Source organism: Pseudonaja textilis, chromosome 3 (genome assembly GCF_049901715.1).
Source record: "Pseudonaja textilis isolate UNSWEBS1 chromosome 3, rPseTex1.2, whole genome shotgun sequence".
Taxonomy (NCBI): Eukaryota; Metazoa; Chordata; class Lepidosauria; order Squamata; family Elapidae; genus Pseudonaja; species Pseudonaja textilis.
Genome location: NC_141992.1, coordinates 178255536 through 178277946, shown reverse-complemented (window position 1 = coordinate 178277946; position 22411 = coordinate 178255536). Strand labels below are relative to the sequence as shown.

General features: G+C 39.3%; 2 protein-coding genes across 3 annotated transcripts in view; one reads left to right on the top strand and one right to left on the bottom strand.

Moving 5' to 3' along the window:
- DPYS (dihydropyrimidinase) overlaps window positions 1-8263 on the top strand; it is a 41300-nt gene extending 33037 nt beyond the window's left edge. The window contains exons 9-10 of the mRNA XM_026703695.2: window positions 2999-3100; window positions 6089-8263. Of these exons, the coding sequence (XP_026559480.1) occupies window positions 2999-3073 (75 nt within the window). The 3' untranslated portion in view covers window positions 3074-3100; window positions 6089-8263. The remainder of the gene's footprint in view (window positions 1-2998; window positions 3101-6088) is intronic.
- Window positions 8264-8283: 20 nt separating this feature from the next.
- DCSTAMP (dendrocyte expressed seven transmembrane protein) lies at window positions 8284-21881 on the bottom strand. Of its 2 annotated transcripts, none has more exons than XM_026703694.2 (4): window positions 21813-21881; window positions 19732-20777; window positions 9050-9376; window positions 8284-8504 (listed from the first exon to the last, which is right to left on the bottom strand). In XM_026703694.2, exons 2-4 carry the CDS (start codon window positions 20743-20745, stop codon window positions 8418-8420), a joined length of 1428 nt encoding a protein of 475 aa, XP_026559479.2. In that variant the 5' UTR covers window positions 20746-20777; window positions 21813-21881; the 3' UTR covers window positions 8284-8417. The 2 variants fall into 2 exon arrangements, with proteins under 2 accessions (XP_026559479.2, XP_087787737.1); XM_087931611.1 differs by having other exon boundaries at window positions 21809-21869.
- Between the last annotated feature and the right edge of the window lie 530 nt (window positions 21882-22411).

The following is a 22411-nucleotide window of genomic DNA, read 5'->3' as shown; positions in this document are numbered from 1 at the left end:
GCTTCTTCTTTGTCCCAATCTTCTTGTTCTGCAGGCATTTCTTGTTGTTTCTCATAGTTCCAAATCTCCATTTCTAAGAACTGAAATACGAAGCCAAAAGAACCTCTCCCTTCTTGTGCATCTTCTTTGTACTTTTTAAGTTCCATTTTCAGTTCTTCTAAAAGTGAAGCCATTTTAAACAGTTCTAAACAACCACCCGATTGATTTTAGTCATTCAAATACAATAACCAAAAATCCAGAGATCATCAAGTAATCCAAATAGTCCCAAGCTGTTTCTTCTTATTTCTTTTTTCACTTTCTCTTCCTGGGGTTTTTGTTGCGATGTTTCAGTTAGAATGTATCTTTTGGAAGTCTTGTTGAGATTTTTCTGTAAGTTCTTTTTAATTCCAGGCAGTCCTCCCTTCCAGATCCTGCCCTTTTATTCTTTTTCTCTCCTTTCCTGTTTTCAAAAGCTTTTGATTATCCAGAAATCTTTATTATCCCTTTGACATTTTATGTTCAGCATTAAATGCCTATTAATGTCAAAGTGGATTTTTTCCCCAATTTCTTGCTTAAATTTCTTAGCTGTCAGTATAGGAAAAGGAGAAAAAAAAAACCCAAATCTTTTCCCTTTTCTCTCTCCTTTGCAGCTTAAAAATCTTAGGGAACAATTTTATTGTTTTTTTAATAGTTTCAATTCCAGGGTACCTTATTTGTTGCTTTTGCTGTTTGACCCGGTCAACCAAAACTTTCTCTTCTTATCTTCCTCCTGCACATTCTTTTCCGGTCGAGTTCTTCTTTGTGGTGGCCATTTCTGACCACCGCTACAACTGCCTTTGGGAAAGGGAGTAATGGCCAGCTGGGGAGGAGAGATGTGGCTCTCCTCAACCCTGCAGGCAGTCTCCCCCTTTTTCACCACCTCTACGGGGTGGCTTAGCCCTGAAACCGGCCGGCTCGGGGCTCTCCAGCAGCAAGCATGGATTGAAACCTCGCAGAGACGAGGTTTTGGTCTGTTGCTGAAGAAGCTCAAACCAGAAGGAGGGGTGGGCTGAAAATCTTTTAACAATCAGTTCTCTGGCTAGGTAGGTGTGGCCGGTTGGTCATGTGACTGGGTGGGTGGTGTCACTCAACACACCCAGCCCTGCCTTCCAGCCACTCACCTCAAAGGAACAGGTAGGATTCATCTGGTTGGGCTAATCCCATCACTGGCTGGCCCCGTCCGCATCCATTTCTCAGCCTGTTTTGGGCCATTTTCAGGCTGTTTGGGGCCCTTTTTCAAGCTGTTTTCTCCCCCCAAAATGGCTGAAAATAGCCCGAAGATAGGTGGGGTGGGGCCAGCTGGTGATCCAATTTGCCAGTTCTCTGAACCATGCAGAATCGGAACAAGGAGTTCGAGTGAACCAACCCAAACCTGCAGCAGCCACCTCTGCTTTGAATCGTATATCTGAAGGTTCCCTAACCTTGGCAACTTTAAGACTTGTGGACTTCAACTCCCAGAATTCCTGTCTGGAGAATTCTGGGAGTTGAAGTCCACAAGTCTTAAAGTTGCCAAGTTTGAAGATCCCTGCTATAGAAGATATAGATGAAGTTATACCTAAAGATAAGCTTGATATAAAATGTTTGGAGGTCCTCAGACAAAAGTTGGATCTGTCAGAAATGTTCTAATACACGGGTGTCGAACTCACCATATCACATTGCTGCTACCAGTGGTGGGATTCAAATTTTTTTACTACCAGTTCTGTGGGCGTGGCTTGGTGGGCATGGCAGGGGAAGGATACTGTAAAATCTCCAGTCAGAGGTGTATTTGCCAGTTCTCTGAACTACTCAAAATTTCTACTACCGGTTCTCCAGAACTGGTCAGAACCTGCTGAATACCACCTCTGGCTGTCATGTTGTGTTTTGCAATGGTTTTTCCCTTCACGGAGATGAGGTGAGTGTGGCCTGTGCATGATGCATCCAGCCCGTAGGCCGCCAGTTTGACCCTCCTGTTCTAGTGGATTCTGCACTAATTTGGTATATCTCTGACTGTTCCAATAATTTTTTATTTTCAGTTAAGAGATTTTGTTAGAGTCATTCTATATATACAGCTAATGCTGCCAATTCATGCACACAAGGCATCTGTGACAGTAGCAGCATAATAACAACGGAACCAATTAACTGGAGAAATGTTGGGCTGTTCTTCATTAATTTTTCAAACAAAGGCTAGACTGCCATCTCTTGGGGATAATTTAATTTGGATGTCTGCATAGAGCAGGGAGTTAGATTATAAGTCTAAATGGTTTCTTCAACTTCTATGATTTTATGAAAACAACTTCAGAATTCTGTGTATGATGTCAGCCTTCTTGGAGGAAACTAGAACTTGATTTATCTCAACCTATTGATATGGGGCTAAAAACACCACAGAGCTAGAATTTGAGCTAGAATACTAGTGGTCTGCATGGTCCTGCAAGGGAAATGCTACCTTGATGGCCATGCAGCTATCCCTCAATAGTCCAGACAAGTAAAATTGACAAGAGTTTTGTCAGTTCCCTCCTCCTTTTTTAACATCTAGGCCAGTGGTAGGATTCAAAGTATTCTTACTACTGGTTCTGTGGGCGTGGCTTGGTGGGCATGGCTTAGTGGATGTTGCAGGGGAAGGATACTGTAAATTCTCCATCCCCACCCCACTCCAGGGGAAGGATACTGCAAAATCCCCATTCCTTCCCCACTCCACTAACCTGCTTTCCAGCTCCGTTCTCCTGTGCAGGGCAACAAAAGAAGACCCAGCCAATCAGCTGGGACTCAGGAGGCAGAGAATAGATGGGGGCGGGGCCAGTCAGAGGTGATATTTGCCGATTCTCTGAACTATTCAAAATTTCCGCTACTGGTTCTCCAGAACTTGTCAGAATCTGCTGAATAGCACCTCTGATCTAAGCCAGGTTTGCAAAACATCAAGAGTGTTAGGTATTCTATTTCTTTGTTTTTCACTTTGCTGTTAAGATAAGGAAAAAAAGATAAAAAATTAAATATATCATTGCAGGAATGTCAACCTGTTGCTGTGAAGCGAGCACCATATGTGGGAAAAGTGGATCCATTATTCACTGCATCAAAATAACCTCACTATATAGTTAGTATTCTTCAGGTAACTGTGTCATTTTTTTCATTATTTGCTTCAGCCCAAGCCAGTTTTTTCGGCAGACAAGAACAAATAGGTTCAAATCCTCATGCAATAATTCCTTTATTGGACTGAAATGACATATATTGAATGACATACTGAGACCAGTTTTAGAACTTTGGAAGTGTGAACCATCTCGACTAGAACTAAGTAAGAATATGTAAGTCAGATGAAATGCAGAAAATAACTCAAGACCTTCCAGAAAGGTTACTTCTTATGACTTGGGAGCCCATGACAGAAAAGCCAAAACAAAATATTTTAAAATTAGCATTGTGTCATGGGATTCCAAGGATTTTTTTTCTAAGTTTTGTACCAACATGAAGTACACATTAACTTCCCTCTTCTTCCAAAGGGTTTTGATAATTTCGACAAACTGGAAGATGTTTTGGTATGAGTAAGATTCTTCCCATTTCCCTGTGTGTATTCTCCTGAAATTTCTCACTGCCAAACCATGACACTATGACAGAGGCTTAAATTAATCATTTTTTTTTACAAATGCAATTCAAATACTGCTCTCCACCTTTGAGGTTAAGTACTCAGTTTTTCTAGCCCTCTAAAGACTCTGGTCTAATCTAATTATTATTATTTTTATTTATTTAATTTATATTGCCGCCTATTTGCCCATGGTGACTCAAGGCAGCTTATACAATGTAAAGCCATTTTTAAAACAAAAAATAAAAACAATAAAAACTAACAAAAAAAGAATCAAATAAATTAGTAAAGTACAATAGAACAAAATTTGGGAAAACAAAAAAACAAAACAAAAACAAAAAAATCAAAAACCAACTCCTACCTCCTTCCTGACAACAGCAGATCACACAAGCCATTTGATGCGCTCCATCCCTCTCTTGGTTCCCCAGGCCCACTGGCAAAACCAGGTCTTCAGTGCTCTTCAGGAAGAGTATTAGAGAGGGGGCCATTCTAATCTCTGGAGGAATGATGTTCCAGAGAGACGGAGCTACCACGGAGAAGGCCCTTCTTCTGGGTCCCACCAGGTGTATCTCCCTCAGGGGTTGGACCCGCAACATTCCCTGCCTCCTCGCTCTAATGGGTCAGGTGGATGTGACCAGCAAGAGACGTACCCTCAGACAACCCTGTTCCAAGCCATTAAAGGTGATAACCAGCACCTTGAATTGCACCCGGAAGCAAATTGGCAACCAATGCAGCTCCTGCCGGAGAGGTGACACATGTGCATACCGGGGTCTGCATAAAACCATGCAGGCCGCTGCATTTTGCACCAACTGGAGCTTCCGGATGCTCTTCAAGGGCAACCCCATGTAGAGCGCATTGGAATAATCAAGATGGGAAGTGACCAGGGCATGAGTGACTGTGAGTAGGGACCGCTGATCCAGAAAAGTGCTTAACTGGTACACAACCCTGTAAACCAGGGGTGTCAAACCCGATTGCATCTCGGGCTGTATCATGACATATCAGGATGTTTTTTGCCTTTGTGGAGCCGCGGTGGGCATGGTCTACATGGGTCATATCCAGCCCAGGGGCCACCAGTTTGACAGGCCTGCTGTAAATCATCTTAGCAATAGATGTTCTTGATTATTCTAGAGCACTTTTAAAAAATCTCTCCTAGTTTGGATCTGTTGCCACTTGCCACTCAAGAGATGCCAACAGGAGATATGTTCTTATTATACCTTATGAAAATAACTTTGACCAGCAGCTGACCAAGCCCTTTCCCTTGTGCACTCTGGTCATGAGCCCACTTGGTCCTTAGGGAGTTTGGGCAATGTATGTAACATAGAGCAGATCCTAGATTTTTCTAGCATTATAAGTGGATGGCTCCTGATATGGATCAGGACCAACCTGTGTTGATTTGGAAGGGGTAAACCTTCCCTGCCCATTTGCTGCCACGGGAGTGCCCTTCGTCCTTCCACCCATGGTGTTTGCAACAGGATTTTAGCATCCATGGCAAGAGAGGGGAAGCTTAACCTTTCTCAGTGTAGATGCAGCAGAATATGCAATTTGATCTTTAATGAAAGCTACTTCACAGGATTATATATGAGAATTAAATAGGGCAACCCAATCATTGTGAGCTTCTTTGAAGAAAGAGTTCTTTGAGTTCAGTAATGACTTTGTGGACTTGTCCACGTAATTTTCTTGGCAACCATATGAAAAGTGGCTTGTCAACTGCCTTTTTCTGGGATGCCCCCCACCCCCCAACTTTTTAAAATAGTCTATAACTATGTGATTTCACAATAGTGTCCCATCAAATTACTAAGCTGATTTGAGCCTTTTGAGATTGAGCTAAGGTTGACAGAGAAAAAATGGAACACAAATTACAGGAAATAAAGCTAAACAAGGAAGGGTGTAAATCCTGTGCATAACCTGCAGTAGGATGTTTTAAAAAATTACACTGCAATCAAAATATTTTGAAAAGGCAGGAGGAAGTCCTGAATTCAACATGTGTTAGGTAGTAAATACAATATACTAGAAGTATTGACCTGTTGATTATTGCACTTTATTCAGGTTTAGGGTTTCTGTGCCTTCAGATAATACAGTTGTCTTGTCGCCCAACACTTTTCTTTTGCTAAAGTACTTCAGCAGCGGACATCCTTTCAGATGTGGCTCCTATTTTTCAGAACTACTGCAAGGGGTTAGGCTAACACAATCATCTAATTTCATCTTGCATTCCTTTAACAGTGTTGCAGAATTTGTTTCAGCCAGAACATGACTGGAATGAACTCCTAGGATTGCAGAGATGGAAAGGCTGTGTTAGTAGAATCAATATTTCCCCCCGTTATCATTAAGGAAGACACAGTTCTGTCCAAGAAGGAAGATCTAAAGCTGCAGGACCTGAGGAAAATCTTATCATCCTTAGAGGGTTTTCTTCTTCTTTTGTGTGCTCTAATTTTGTTATTGCTTCACTAGGTGACAAATTGCAAAGCAGAAGATTGCTTTATTTTTTTGAAGATTTATTCATACCGTTTCCCTTTTTCTCTATAGGTCAGAACTGTTGCAGTTCTTGATTTGTGTTGCCTGAAGATTTCTGGATGATATACCCATGATGAAACTGCACTGGCCATTGGTGTTGTAATCATTGCTATATCTTGCAAAATTACAGCAAGTTCCTCCCTCGGTTCACATACCTTGACTTTCAGAGAAGTCACTGTTGTTTTTCCAGGACACGATAACCTCATTCTCAGGTCTTCTTTTAGTGCCTGATTTATAGCAATTAGAACTATCCAATTAGATGACATGATTGCTAGAATAAAATCTGGACAGGATGAATTATTTGATTTGAGCAACATGCAGCACCTTAGCTGCTGTTTAATAGTCTTTGACATAAATGTTTTCAGCTTTAAGGCATGAATTAATCTTAGCAATGAAAACAGTCATGATTAAACTGGGTATATGACTTGATGCCTGTATTTGAGAGCTAAGTGATGGGCTCATCTGAAGTGCTTTCCTTTCCTCATCTCAAGTGTTTTCCTTTCCATTTTGGAAAACCCCTAGTTAGATCCTCTTACAGCACTCCCTTTAAGGATGTGTCCATCCAACACTTTTGCAGCATTCCAGAAGCAGATTTGGTTCTATTTGTTCACATGGCATTGAGTCATCAATCGGAACCATTCTTGTGTATTTAATAAGATTTTTGCTTTTGCTCTGGTTTACTGAACTTGAAACAAAGCTGGAGTACACCCAGATGATTTTTTTCACAATGCTTTTCAATGAACTGTCTTACCTTGCAATCTCAAGACAAATGTAAATGCTTTTACACTTTTAAGAAAATGCAATGGCTCTGATTTGAGGAATTTTCCACAGCAAACTACATGTCTTTTTTCCTTACCTCAAAGAAATAAAAGGAGGGGGAATTCTGGATTTTTCTATGTGGATTTGTCATTGTTGGTAGAAGAACTGAAGGCACTTGGTGATGATATATCAGAAAAGACAATGCCCAGCCACAAAACACACCAAACCAGCAAAAGTGAAGGAGAAGAGATTAGGAAAATCCATAAGGAAGCAAATTGAAAACAATATTAAAAGAAAATAGGGCAGCATATACACTTAATACATTATAGCTGGTCATCCCAAAGGTGCTTTTTCAGGAGGCAACTGAACTTTCTTGTCCTTGTTTTTTCTTTGAAGACGTTTTGCTTCTCTTCCAAGAAGCTTCTTCAGTTCTGACTGAATGGTGGAGAATAGAAAGATTTATATTCCTTGCAGACAGCTGGTCGTTTGCATTGTTTTAGAGAGTCCTTGAGGCCACTTGGAGGTTTATCTGGGTCATCAGGGCCACCTGATTAGTGAAAATGGGTGTGGAGCCTTCTTGGCTGCAGGATGATTTTTGCCCTGTGTCCCTTCTCTGTTGAGACAGGCACAGGCTGTTGGGAATGAATCTATGTTTTCTGCATCTCAAAGTGAAGTGCAAATGGTTCCTGTAGTCTGCAATTTTTCTGGAAATTCGTTCATACTACCACACCATTTGAAGGGTGTTCATCCCAAAGTGCATAGCTAAAAGTCTATGGAGATTTTCAGGCATCCAGGTCATGGTTGTCCCAAAGGTGATTTTTCAGGAGTCAGAGCTGAAGAAACTTCTTGGATGAAAAGCAAAATATTTTCAAGGAAAAAACAAGAAAGTCCAGTTGCCTCCTTAAAAATCACCTTTGAGACAACCTTGATTTGGATGACAGAATTTCCATAGAATTATAGCTGGTCACACATTCAGCCAGATGTTTAGACTGGATTTGCATTTTTATCCACCTATCGACTCCTTCCCAAGGAGATGGGATAGGCAGATGTTATTGCTTGACGATATTAAAGGTATTGTTTCAAGATATAAATTGTTCCAACTAAAGATGCTTTTTTGCAATTGGCCAGTGATTTTGTCAATGCTGATGTCTTGACATTGCACTCAAGGCACCTAATACTATTGATACTTTCTTTTGTCAAAGTCTTTCCAACTACTATTTGCAGGTCATTGTATTTCCTGATTTTCTGCAGTTTTTTCTCTTTTCCTCTTCTGTTTAATAATAATAATATATCTGAAAAGGAAGTGATGTTTTGATGGGGTGTCAAAAATAGTCTGCTCAACTGATTGACCTTAAGCTCAATGGCACAATTCTGCAATGAAACGTGAACCAGTATAAGGGAAATAAAGCGAATGTTTTTGATTCATTATTACTGATAGAACCTTGCATTTTTAAAATATTTCTTTAATGTTTCCAAACTTAATATTAAGGCAATCAGTGTTTTGCAAAACACACACAAACATTGGACATTCCAGGAGCTCTTCATCAGACAAAATGTTGAGCTTGCGAACTTTTGGCTAATTCTATAAAACAGGACTTTCTTTTCGCACATTGGATTCTTTCTTCCTGGCACTTCCCAGTGCCTGGAGGATGGGAAACCAAAAATGTAACTGTAAAGGAAGAAGGACAAAGGACAAGAAGGAGAAGGAAAAAGGAGGTTAGTTTTACTTTATTACAAAAGAAGAAGTTTTTATTTGGTATCTGTCTCCTAAGCAGAACTGAAAAGTAATGAAGAAAAAAACAATAACGGAAAAATTATGAGTAGACCCATTTCAGGGAGAATGAATGCTAAGCATTTTTTCTCCTTTATCCTTCAAGTATTGATGGAGGAAGCGGGAAGATTAACCTCAGACACATATACATTTCAATAATGGCTATAGGTATTTGTGCAGAGACAATATCTATGTGAGTCAAAACATTACTTTTGTAATAGAGGTATAACCAGCACACAGTGGGACTATGACCTAAGTAGCTTCCATATTTATTGAAAAATATGTGAAGATTCCCTTTAGGGCAATCTTGGGGAAAGAGAGTAGTATTGATCTCGGCTCTATAGATAAAGTTTTGATGGTGCTTATTTTTGGTGGATTCTACAATTACATTCTGAACAGTGTTGCACTAACCAGCACTGCATTTCATGTTATTTACAGTTTACCTTTGCAAATGAAGGAAGTTTCCTTTTCACATTTTTCTTGGAGAACTTGGATCTTCTGTTTAATAATTTTGTGTGCAGATACTTTATCCGTTTCATGTCTGTGCTCGGAAAGAATGCAGTTGCCGCTAATATTTTAAGTTGTGTGAGTGTAGACGTCAGAAGCCCCAACACTATTAGAAAGAACAAAATAACTCCAAGCTGGATCCATGTAGCAGAGAGGGAAATCTTTGGTTTGGGAATGCAGCTTTCTTCAAAAAGAGGCATCTTAAAGGAAGTGGTCTTGCTAACAACTGCCCCATTGTTAAAGATGAATTTAGCTGCATTTTTCTGTACAAGAGGAAATGAAAGATAAAAATTATATCAATATCTATGCTGATCATTAAAATGGCCACTATAAAATAATTCTGAATGAATTACAATGCCCAATAAAGGAGAATATTTGTAGCCCAGGGCTGAAATGTGGAGTCCTTAGTGCTTTCTGAGCTTGCTTGTTTTCTTGCAGATGTTTCATTACTTAAACTAGGTAACATCCAGGGATGGGATTCTACAGGTTCACACCTATTTTCTAGAACCGGTTGTTAACATTCTAAGCAGTTCAGAGAACCAGTTGTTAGAAGAAATTACTGGCCTAATCCTGTAAGGAAGGCAGGAAGGAAACATTCTGGTGTTGCTTACAGAAAATGCCTCTCCGTTAAACCTTATTACACTCTTGGCAGGACTAGACTTCCTGCCTCAGGAATGTCTCTGGAGTTTTTTTCCCCTCCTTTGCTGGTACTTTCCCCTGCTTTGCTGGTACTTTGCTTGTGTGGAGTGACCATTCAAAATTACAATGGCACTGAAAAAAGTGACTTATGACCATTTTTCACACTTACGACTGTTGCAGCATCTCCACAGTCATGAGAGGCCAGGCGAGGAGATGCGTGCCTTGATGTGAGTGATGTTGAGTTGGCCACACCCAGCTAATAACATGACCACCAAGCCATGCCCACCAACTAAGCCACGCCTACAGAACCAGTTGTTAAAAAATTTGAATCCCACCCCTGGTAACATCATCAGTGCTAGTGATGTTACTAACACTAGCACTTATGATGTTGCCTAGTTTGGGTAATGAAACATCTGCAAGAAAACAAGCAAGCTCAGAGAGCACCAAGGACCCTCTCAAATTACAATGCAATAATGAAATTTCTCAATAAGACGTCTGCATTTATTTTCCTGCAACAGGATATTAACAATCTCTTTACTGTCTGGCCTAGACCTTAAGCCATTAATATATCTTTCACAATTGGCAGTAGATGCAAGATTTGGCAATGCTAAAAGCATCATCATCATCTGAATTATGGCCTTGAATAAGAACAGAATCATGATGGATGGGATTAAAGATCCCACTTTCTTGCCCCCTTGATTCAGCAATGATCACCTATGTCCTTTTGGAGACAACAGGCAAGAATGTGTGAAACAAATGGTTTCAGGAAAGAACAGATTATCAGAGGGCTAAAATAGCATTGCATAAAGAAATTGAGAGTGGCTGGTGGGGGAATTCTGGGAGCTGAAGTCCACACATCTTAAATTTCCCAAACTTTAGAAGCACTCATCTAGATTGTCTATTGGTGATGTTGCTTTGGCACAGTCCTATACTGAATTAGGAGAGAAGAGACCTAAATTGCTTATTCTCTCACGCAGTTCCCCTCAGTAAATATTTGCTGTCATACTAATTCTGAAGTGAGATGCTCTGTTAGAAGCAGGATCGCCATACATTTGTAAAAGGCTTCTCCATGACCGTCTGAAGTAAGATAGTTGGATAAGCATTTTGGAAGGAGGTTTCCACATGGAATCTCCCTTTTGCTATCTGGAGCCAATAGCAGAAGTCAGCTGATTTCCATTTTTTTTTCCCCAGAATTAAAACTGAATGGGCATTTTCCACGTTTCCTTGCAGAAGTCTATCTATTTGTGCAATGACACACTTGGGCCAATGACCTAATAGAGCTTGGAATATGCCTTGCTCCTGTCAGTCACCTCAACAATATATTAAGATAATAAGAACCCGCACTACATATCGGATATTAATACAGTCGAGAAAGTCCAGAAATATTTCACAAGAAGAGTTCTCCAGTCCTCTACTCATAGCAGAATACCTCAAGCCACCAGACTTGAAATTTTAGATCTAGACAACCTAAAATTACACCACCTTCAGTCTCACCTAAGCATAGTACATAAAATTGTCTATTGCAATGTCCTACCCATTGATGAATACTTCAGCTTCAACCACAACATTGCAAGAGCACACAATAGATACAAACTCAAGGTAAACCACACCAAACTTGATTGCAGGAAATACTACTTCAGCAACAGAGTGGTCAATGTCTGGAATACTCTGATTCTGTGGTTTCTTCCCCAAACCCCAAAAACTTTAATCTTAGACTGTCTACTATTATCTCACCCCTTTCCTAAGAGGTCTGTAGGAGGCATTCATAAGCACACCAACATGCCTACGGTCCCTGTACTAATGTTTCTTTTTATTTGTATCCATTTGTTTCTTTTTTTAAAATATGACTACTGGTCAATATACCAGGCAGGGTGTTCTACCAACTTAGGCAACAGTGTTGACACATTTCTGGTAGGTGAGAACACTCCAAATTCAGTCACATACTAATGTAGTTCTGACATGCCACATAGATGTCAGGCTCCAGAACCCAAGGAAGATATGCTGAGGTTTTTCTGAACAGTTTCCTTTATTGTTTCTTACCTATAGACAGAAATCTTACCAAACTAAAAAAAAACTGCTTGCATCATTAAGTATATACTCTGAGAACTCCTAGGAAGGAGCCTTTTTAACTCTCTTCCTCCCAACTGAACAATCTAAACATCACTGTCTTTTATTCCTTGGCACTCCATACCCATGTGGGAATCCAGACTACTGTACATACCAACATATCAATGATTTGTACAATTCCTCAGGTGGTTACAGTTGGCTGTATAGAAAGTGGCTGGATTGGTTGAAACAAGATTGTCCAGTGCTACTCTCTGTCAGGGTGTGGGTAGGTCATGAGATCTGGGAGCTTTGCAATAAAACCTCCTTTACTGAGAATCTTACAAGTAGAATCCAGAGCAGGGGTCTCCAACCTTGGCAACTTTAAGACTTGTGGACTTCAACTCCCAGAATTCTGGGAGGTGAAGTCCATAAGTCTTAAAGTTGCTAAGGTTGGAGATCCATGATCCAGAGGGTGCTGCTTCTGGTATGTTAATCCAGTATACCAGATGCTTTAGAAGAAGAGAGAGAAGCATCCTCACAGTCAATACATGAATGGATATAACTCAAAACTAAACATTTAAACCTCAAACAGAGTGTGACCAAAACATAAATAAATGGAGATGTAATTATTCCTTGCCAAGAGATCATACCAACAGAAAACAAGGAAATTGGGAAGACTGGCCTCATTTTTTTTTTCTAGCAAGCAAGGAACATAATGTGATTTTACACAGTTTGAATATATGCAAGAATGTTTTGGTGAAGCTTTGCTCACAGTGAGATCATGACATAGGCCCTTAAAGGCAGGGCTTGTCCAGTGATATCAGTGGTTGGTGAGGCTTTGCCGTACTTTGTCCTACTTTGCTGCAAATACCCCTGAAAGCTTATCTTGATTCACTGAGAGCTCACTCAGATCAGATTCTGATGCATGACTAAATCCCACCCACCCCCAACTCTTACCATTGGCCAGACTTTTTTCTCCTCCTCCCCCAGTTGTATCCCACCTGAAGGAGAGCAATTTGTGGAGGTTTTTCCCACTGGCACAAAGGGGATCTACCAAGGTTGCACCTAAACTGAATGGTGAATAAATATCCAAAGGAGCACCATTTTATCCTCTTTGAGTGCCAAATGGGGGGGAATCCTCACCTGTATATAGGAGGACTGGCAGGGGGGAGGCACAGCAGCCTTCTGCCTTACAGATACCTTGGACAGCAACACATAGCATACAGCAGTGGCCCCCAACCTTTTTTGTGCCATGGCCTGGTACCGGCATCACAAAATGATCCGCCGCCTGGTACCAGCATCAGCATGCATGACAAGGCGAGCTGAGCGACCAGCCAGCCAGCCGTCCCCCACTTCTCCCCGCCACCTTCAACTCCTCCTTTGTACCTTTGTCGATGGGCTTCGGGATGGCTTCAGGACAGTCGCTCGGCTCGCCTTGCCTTGTGTGCTGAAAGAATCCTCGCGCCTTAGTTTTGTTCGAAGCCTCCCCCCCTTCAATGAAACTAAGGCGCGAGGATTCCTTCAGGACCCAAACACTGCTTTCCAACCGGAAAAGCTCACCAGAAGCACTTTCTCATCAAAACAAGATGGCGGCGCCCAGCAAACCGGTGGCCCGGTAGAAAATGTTCCACGGACCAGTACCGGTCCGGGGCCCGGTGGTTGGGGACCCCTGGCATACAGAATTAGAATTCTGGGAATTGTAGTCCAACCTACCTGAAGGCAGCAGTATGGAAAACTGCTGTTTCAGGCCAATGAGGCTGAGGAAGTGGCAGAAGCATTTGTATTAGTAATATGTATTTCCCTTGGGGTAACTTTGTAATTTATAGCATTTTCTAGCATTGCCCAACCATAGTCAGGCTAAGATAACAATAATGAGGACAGATGGCCGGTGGGGTGGGCAGGCAGTCTATAAGGTCCCAAGTAAAGAAGAACAATTGCACTAAAGTATGGAAATAGAAAGTAGCATTCTAGCAAAAAAGAAAAGAACAGAGAAAAGGCAATTGCCAGGAAAGATAGATCTTCCTTTCCCATCATGTCCCAACTGCTGTGAAGCAATAATGGCTTGTACTTACCATGAGGTATCATATCTACCAGAGAGAGCCAGAAGTTTGCTTTTATATGTGTAATTTCCAATGTCTGGGATGCAGAGGCTGGGACGATGATATCATGCAGAGCTGAAGTTTTTTCCTTACTTAATTTTTTAAAGCTTACTAAAATTGCTGTTTTTATGCATGCAAAGATTCTCTGAAAGCTTCCCAGACCTTATTTCTTTGGCTTTCTGTCAGAAATCAATGGGAAATTATGCCATCAATATTTCATGATTTACTGACCAATTTATATAGCAGAGTCTGGGTGAAGCTGAGGGCTGAGCACTTCCTCCCCCACACCCTCCTGCACACAAAAGGCAGACTGTACAGCTGAAGTTCTTACATCTGGGCTGCCCTGATTAGGAGAGACTATCCTTTGTCTCAGGGCTTTTTAACAGACCCATTTAAGTGGAGCTAGCTAAGAGATAAGACACAAAAAGCACACCGAGGGTTGAGTTTGGAGTAAGTGCAGCATAAGCGGCCCTCTTAAAGTTTTAATACAAATATAACCCAGATTTGAACAAGTATTATTCACCTTTCAGCAATTGGTATTTGAAAGAACTAACAGTTTTCCACTTGCTCCATTAATTATATGTCATTGGGTAAACAAACAACTCGGCTAGTTAACATATATTTTTGTTCCTGATGATGATTTCTTCCTTCATTCTCAGCAATTTTAGGAGGCAGGTTTTTTTTTTTTTAAGGTCACTCTGTTAAGAAACCTTTTGCCCTTTGGGTGAGGATATAATTGAAGCCTTCTATATTACTCTTCTTCTAAGGATCCTAGCAACACTTTGTTATGTTCTATAATTTCCAAAATGGTGGATAGCTGAGGTGCTTCTCTCCTAAGATATTGGAGCACTGCTATCATGTCACCCCTAGCCCTTCTTTTCATACCCAATTCTAGCAAACGTTCTTTGTATGTTTTAGCCTCCACACCCTAATCATCTTTGTTGCTCTTCTCTGCACTCTTTCTAGAGCCTCAACATCTTTTTTACATTGTGATGACCAAAAGCGGATGCTATATTCCAAGTGTGGTCTTACCATTATAAAGTGGCAATAGCATTATAAAATGGTATTAACACTTCACGTGGTCTTGATTCTATCCTCTGTTTTACTGCAGCCTACAACTGTGTTGGCTATTTCAAAGAAAATCTTCTTGTAAAGAAACTTCTGCTTTTCTGTCTTGAATCGGTGTTTTTAAACCTGCTTCAAATTACCATGTGGTGTTTTGATGTTTTTGTTGTTGTTGTTGTTGGAAACATGCTCTTATTGCTATTTTCTGGTACATTTCTTCGAAATATATTTCTCTTCAGAAAAGCCCTTTGGAGCAAGGAAAGCTAGAGAGCTGTTGGAGAGATAATGAAAACCAAACAAATCCCTTGGCTATTCAGAATTAAACCTTTTAGAATTTCAGGGATGTCTGCAGGGAATGATCAAAAAAGTTCAAGATTGCATCTGCAGTAGTGCGATGAAAACTTTGGCTATTTTTTTAATGAGCAACACACAGTGTCATAATCACCCTCTTCATTCTTTAGACCACACCCTGCAGGCACCTCTGATTACCCTAATAGACTTTCATTTTCTCTGGAGATAAAATTAGCTGACGTATACATGAAATGTGAGACATTTGCATTGTCCCACCATAAGGAAAGAGTTATTATATTCTTTCCTATTTCATTGTAATTGGAAGATAAGAACCAGTTATATTGGTGAACCCAAATGACTTGTTTGCTGGAAAACCTATGTTTTTATAATTGCTTATTAATGTTTTTTAATTGCTTAAAATAATTTTCTCAAGGGTGAGAAGAAAAACGATTGTTTAGTACTAATTCCCTTTTTTTTGCTGTTTTATGGAGTGCTTCAATATTTCAGAACTATGTGCTTTTGGATCATGGTTTTATGTCAAATTCAACATTTACTAATTTGACATATATTTTGAGTTATTATTTTATTTATTATCCAAACTTGGGATGGTTGTTCCAACCATTTAGAAAGAGCTTCTAGCTTAAAATACTTTCAGAATGGTCAAAATAAACAGAGCACATACCAAATATTCTGCATGCCAACAATCACAACATAATTTAGGTGGAAACTAACCCCAAAGTATGCACTAAGTTCAATCAACACGTGAATACAGCCAAAAAGCATTTTCAAAAAGTCTTATGGAAATCTGTGCAATGAATTTGAAGTCCAAAATATCTGAAGGAAAAATTCCCAGATGAAAAATTTCAAGTGGTGTTTGAAACAGTTGTGTTTTTAAAAAATCTATTTTCTCTCCTTTCAAAAAGCAAGAATGTGATTTGTTTTATTAATTTAGTATAATTATCTTCTTTGATTGAAGATCATCTAGAAGATAACAATATTCCTAAGTACTTCACCTTTTTTGCAATCTGTAATCCCATTTTAGCTTCTAATTCTGTTTTTTTGCTTTGTAGTACAGTTTTTGACTATCGTTTTGGTTTTACTTTTATTTATTTTAAGTCCAGCCACTTCTCCAAATTTTTCTATTTTTTGTAACAATATATATCCAGTATTTAATGGGTCCTCCATTATAAATACTAGGTCATCTGTAAATTAGAAAAGAATTAGAAATGTGCGAGAAATTACAATTATCACTATTAGGGAGAATTGCCGCAATAAAAATGAACACTTTGCCCAAATTAATGTACTTATTCCAAATGATCCCGATAAAATTAGATAATTTTTTAAACCAAATTAAATAAAATGACACTCAAATTCATCTGGCTGGGTAAGACACCACATATCAAATTAAAATTATTACAGGATAGTAGGAGCAGAGGTGGTTTTGGACTACCAGAATGGGAACTCTACTATCAGGCAGCAATATTACATTCAATAAAAGATTGGATTAAGCTAAAACATAAGCAAATTTTAATGATAGGAGGTCATGACTTCCAAATAGGTTGGCATGCATTTTTGTGGGGAAAAAGGGGTAAGGCCCATGCTCATTTTAATCGATATCTAATAACTCACTTGTACAGACCTGGAGCAAGGTTAAAAAGAAACATTACATGAAGATACCCCACTGGCTATCAACCATGGAAGCTATGATCCATCCAAATAGATTAGATATAAGAAAAATGGTAAATTATAATGAATTATTAATTATTAGATAATCAAGAGAAACTTAAATCGAATCAAGAACTAAGAGAACAAGGAATTATAATTGATTGGTGGCCATACTTAAAAAATCAAAATAGATACAAAAAAGACTTAGATGAATTTGGATTCAACAATGAGCAAAATCAATTAGATAAAATCCTAGTAGGATTTTATATCTAAAACATATAAATATTTACTGGGATTTAAAATGGAAGAAGTTGTTGTGAAAAATGCAATAATAGCATTGGCCCGGAATTTCAGATACAATATTGATCTAGACAATTGGGAGAAATTATGGAATATAAATGATATATTAACAACATCTTCAGCATACAAGGAAAATTTATACAAAACGTTTTACCGGTGGCACCTGGCCCCAACGAGATTGGCTAAGATATACCCCAACACAAGTCTAAAATGCTGGAAATGTGAGCAAAATGACGGTACCTTCTGTCATATGTGGTGGCTATGCCCCAAGACCAGGAAATACTGGATTAGAATAAAAGATTGGCTGCATGAAATTACCAAATCGAATTGAACTTAAACTGGAAATTTTCCTATTAGGATAATTACAGATCAATATCCAAAAAAGATAAAATACATTATTCTCCATATTCTGACGGCAGCCAGAATAGCTTTTGCACAAATGTGGAAAGACCCCAACATCCCCTCAGATGAAGTAATTATAGGTAATATATTGGAATGTGCAAAAATAGATATGCTCACGTTAAAAATGAAAGAGAAGGAAAACTCGGAATATTATGCAATATGGCATATGGTATGAATGGTTAGAGAATAGGTATAAAAAGGAAGAAGATTAGAGTAATATAACCAATTTAAGAGGCTTTAAGGGAGTAATATGATAGACATATAGAATATAACATATATAACCTATATAAGATGGTAACATATATAGATAAGATATAAAAGATATGTGTTGATGTACGTAAAGAAAAATATATATAATAGGATTTATATGACATATATTTCTCAATGGCAATGCACTGTTTATATATGAATGAGATTTGTATTTATAGAAAAACACAATAAAAATCTTTTTAAAAAATAAAATAAAAAAATAAAAAGCAAGAATGTGAGGTAACTTGCTGAGAGGAAAGCGAGCAAGCGAGCAAAAAGAAAAATTCTTAGCTTGTGCCATTGTATCAGAGAAACATTTTGATGCCTCCTGCGAATTGTTTAGCTTCCAGAGTTATGAAGTGATTGTGTCCTTAATATAAGGGGTTGCTCAATGTTCCAGTTTGCCCAACAATTGGCAGGAAATACAGGCCATAAATCTGCTGAATGCTGAGTCACTCATCATTAGCAAGCATATCTGAAAACCTCAGCTGAAAAAAAGAACATTTCCAAGAGTCGTATGCCTATTGCCTCTTTGAGAGCTAGCAAAAGAAGACACATTTTTCTTTCCAGCAGCTTCCAGTAGCTCATTGGAGTTAGAAGTAATCTGGTAACAAATTTATTGGGGTTGACTTTAGTTTAATATGAGAAAGATATTCTCTTGATGCTTTATATGTGAGCCTTAGATGCTGTTAGTTTTGTCTGCAGTTAATATGGTTTCAGCTTCTTGGTCTCTGCTTTTTTACAGTTCCAGCTTCTGTTTCGTGGGCAAGGAGTTTATGTAGATCCCTTAGCTGACAATATAGTTAATAAAATCAATGTGGCACAGTGGTTAAAGGGGTAGGACTGAGACTGGCGAGATCCAGCTTGTAGTCAGTCATGGAAACTTTTTTTAAAAAGTAAAGGTTTTCCCTGTCTGACTCTAGGGGGCAGTGCTCATCTCTGTTTCTTAGCTGAGGAAGCCAACATTGTCTGAAGACACTTCTGTGGTCATGTATCCAGCAAGTCTATATGCCGAAGCACACGGAACACTGTTACCTTCCCACCCAATAGGTACCAATAAGTGGTACCTATTTATCTAGTCGCATTTGCATGCTCTCGAACTGCTAGGTGGGCAGGAGCTAAGGCAAGTAACAGGAGCTCACCCATTGTACAGTGCTCAGGTTGCAAACCTGGGCTGTCAGCTTTCCAGCTGACAAGCTGAACATCTTTAACTGCTAAGCCATCACGCTGGCTGGAAAATTCTGGGAGTTGAAGTCCACACACCTCAAAAGTTGCTAAGATTAACTGGCCTAGCCTACTGTGATGTTGGGATAAAATGAAGGTCATCCCCACACATCACTTGAAAATGGATAAAATACAAATATTAAAAAATAAATGCATACTCTACACAAATATTTTTTTACCTGAGTACATCTCCAAATTTGGGCAATTTAAGAAATTACTTATTGAAGACACTGAAAATATCCAATGTGCCTTTATATTGGCTAAAGTCACAGACCTTGCTTTAACCCAGCTGGGTAAAGACCATCCCATTGCATTTTCCATACCTTTTAAAATCAAGCTTGTTATGTTTTTTTTTTAAACTTTTTCTCCTTCAGGCACATCAAACATTCCTTGACAAAAAGGAATGACAAAATAATGGATTCTTTCAGCTGTCTTAAACATCAAGCTTGGTGTTGCATTTGCTTGTTTTACTATTTAGCCCCTTCAAACCTTGGGTGGTGGTTCTTGTTTTTTTTAATGCCATGCCTACCCATCTCCCATTTTTCAATCCTTTTTTTTTTTTAGCATAATTTTATTTTGTAGAAAATCTGTATCTGAAGCAATACCAAAAGTGCTGCAACTGTAGCTAAGATACTTACATGGTAATATAATTTGAAGTGGACCTCTAGCTCAGGGAAATCGTGGAGATGCTTGCTCACAGAAAAAATGAGCCAGTAAAGCAAATAATCTACTGCTGAAAAGACGACCCAAATGCAAAGGTTAGCAAGCACAGGGAGAAAAAAGCGTGCTGTGCATTTCCTTTCTTTAGGTGTTTGGCAAAAAGACGGCACCAGCGAGTACACATTTCTTTCTTCTTTACTCAGGGGTAGCACCGACAACTTTTGCTGCTGCCATAATTGTTCATTGTACTTGATGAACCTTCGTGTAATGTACGTGTTCTTAAACTTGATGGTCTGTGGGCTCAGGAAGTTTCGGATGAAGAGGTATGTGCCAAGCAGAACCAAAATTGTCCCCACAAAAGGCAGCACTTTCTTGCCCAGAAAGGACTGCAGAGCTATGACGGAGGAGATCTGGTTGGCGATGTTGTGAATGCTCAGTCTTGTTTTTTCCAGCTGCAGCTTCAGGTCTTCATCTGAAACCAAGAAAGACACATTTAAGCTGTCATGCACCACAAACAGATGTTTTGGAATCTTCCATTGATTGTAAATCCACCGGATTGCTTTAAGATAGGTGAGGTCAAGGAAAGTCCAATTCTGGGAATGGAGAGTACAAGTCACACTGTCTGCCAGTTGCTTCAGGTTGAAAAAAATATTTTGGATGTTGCCAGCAACTACCATAGCAGTTCCAGCAGCAATGAGAGTGTTTCTGCCTTCGCGCAATCCGCAAGAAAGGAAGAATACCAGCACAAAACAGCGAAAAGACTGGAAAAAGTACAGATTTACAGACAGGATAATCCATAAAATATTGACTGTGATGATAGAAAGCATTGGATAGTCCAACAGGAAGGAATACCCAGGTAGAAGCAGGAAGAGGTTTGCTATTAAACTGATGGAACTGCAGAGAGCAAAGAGGACCAGTTTACTTTTCCAGTTCATCTTCCTTGGAGTCACAAAGAGTTCCCATGATTGCTGGAGAAAAGTGACAAAATCCATTTTCTTTATACTTCAGTGATCCAGTACATTCACTTGGTGGAAATAAAACAACAACAAACAACAAATTAATCCTTCAACACAGAGCTTTATTCATACCTATTAAGGCCCTTAATAAGCATGTAGCCAAACAATTGACATCCCTGGCACGATGTAGCAAGCAAGCAGCTCATTTCTATAGTTTTACCTTGAGGCAGGAAAATGACCATGATTTCCAGGGCCTTTGTGGTGATTTCATTGGCTGAGGACAGTGTTTCTCAACTTTAGCAACTTTAAGCTATCCAGACTTCAAGTCCCAGAATTCCCTAGCTAGCATGATGCTGTTCTAAATATAGTGGAACAGGCCACACAAGTCAAAACTAAAGTACTCTTGCAACTTGTAATTAATAAAGCAATTCTAGACATGCTCAAAAGGGAGTAAGTTTGATTGGGTCCACTGACAAAATACAATTCACACTTGAAATTGTATTCATCTTTCCTTGAAAGTAACCCATATTGCTCAAAGTGGACTTATTTCAGTATACAAATGCACAATGGAACTAAAATGTTACATATTAGCAAGGAGCCTCAAGCAAAACAATAAGTCTAACTTCCTGCACTGTAGAATTTTTTTCCTGATATAACATCCCAAGTAGCCTACTGTTTTTAATACCTAATACCATAAAGAAGCTTTTCCTAAATTTCATTTGAAAATTAGTCTTCTTGAAATAGTCATCAGCTATTATGGTTTTTTTTCCTTAGGACCACAGCCCTTAGTAGAGGCATACTTGTAGTTATCAGACATCCAAACATGCCTTCACTTCATCTGTTTCTCCAGATTAACACAACCAATTCTCTTAATTATTTCACATTGATTTGAGGTTTGGTCCTTCAACCATCCTGGTTGTCTTCCTCTGAACACTTCCAGAGATACCAGTGTTGCTTTTGAAATGTGGTTCCCCAAATTAGAAAAATACCGCATACATCCTGATTCCCAATGAAGAGGTATACAACATCTTGTAGACTTCTAGAAAAACCTTACAGCGATCAAATACATTATGCCTAGTCAAGTAATGCTAAAACTTACTCACAAATTTCTCCCGTGCAAGCACCCTCTTAAATTCTTTCATGTTGCATTTCTTGATTCTGATGAGAAATACTAATGAGTGCCGATAAAAGAGTTCATTATGAATCATTCTGCTTGTGGAATCCACCCATCACGTGTGTAGAACAAATGACAAAGCAGCCGAAATGGTTCTGTTTTTGAAGGTGATTAAATGTAGGACTGTTTGCAAGAAGAATTACTAATGATCTGGGCTCAACAGTAAATATTGTTAAACAAAGATTCGCTACAGACTCTTTAGGGTCCAACTAGATGCAGCTTGAAATATGTGAATGGCCCTCAGTTGCTGTGCTGCACATTGGGGAAAAAATTGTGGAAACTTGCTGGAAGCCTGGGCATTTCTGTAGGCTCAGCTTGGATCACAGCTCAGTGTGATTTTTGTCCACCAGGCAGAGAAGCTGCTGCTGGTGTTAATAGTTCCTGTCCTGGGATAATAACAAGTTGCAGGATTTGAACAGTCTTAAGGGTCCTTCATCCACAGCACCACGTTTATTAACAAGATGCCCACTTGTTGAAAACAACTTGATGAAAAGAAGCAATGAAGATCTGGAATCTTCAGATCTTTAC

Coding starts and splice junctions, on each gene's coding strand:
- DCSTAMP (XM_026703694.2), bottom strand. CDS start 20,745: ATGGATTTTGTCACTTTTCTCCAGCAATCATGGGAACTCTTTGTGACT. Junction 9,377..19,731: donor ACTTCAAATTATATTACCAT/GTAAGTATCTTA, acceptor CCTCTTGTACAG/AAAAATGCAGCTAAATTCAT. Junction 8,505..9,049: donor AACTTCCTTCATTTGCAAAG/GTAAACTGTAAA, acceptor CTTCCTTTACAG/TTACATTTTTGGTTTCCCAT.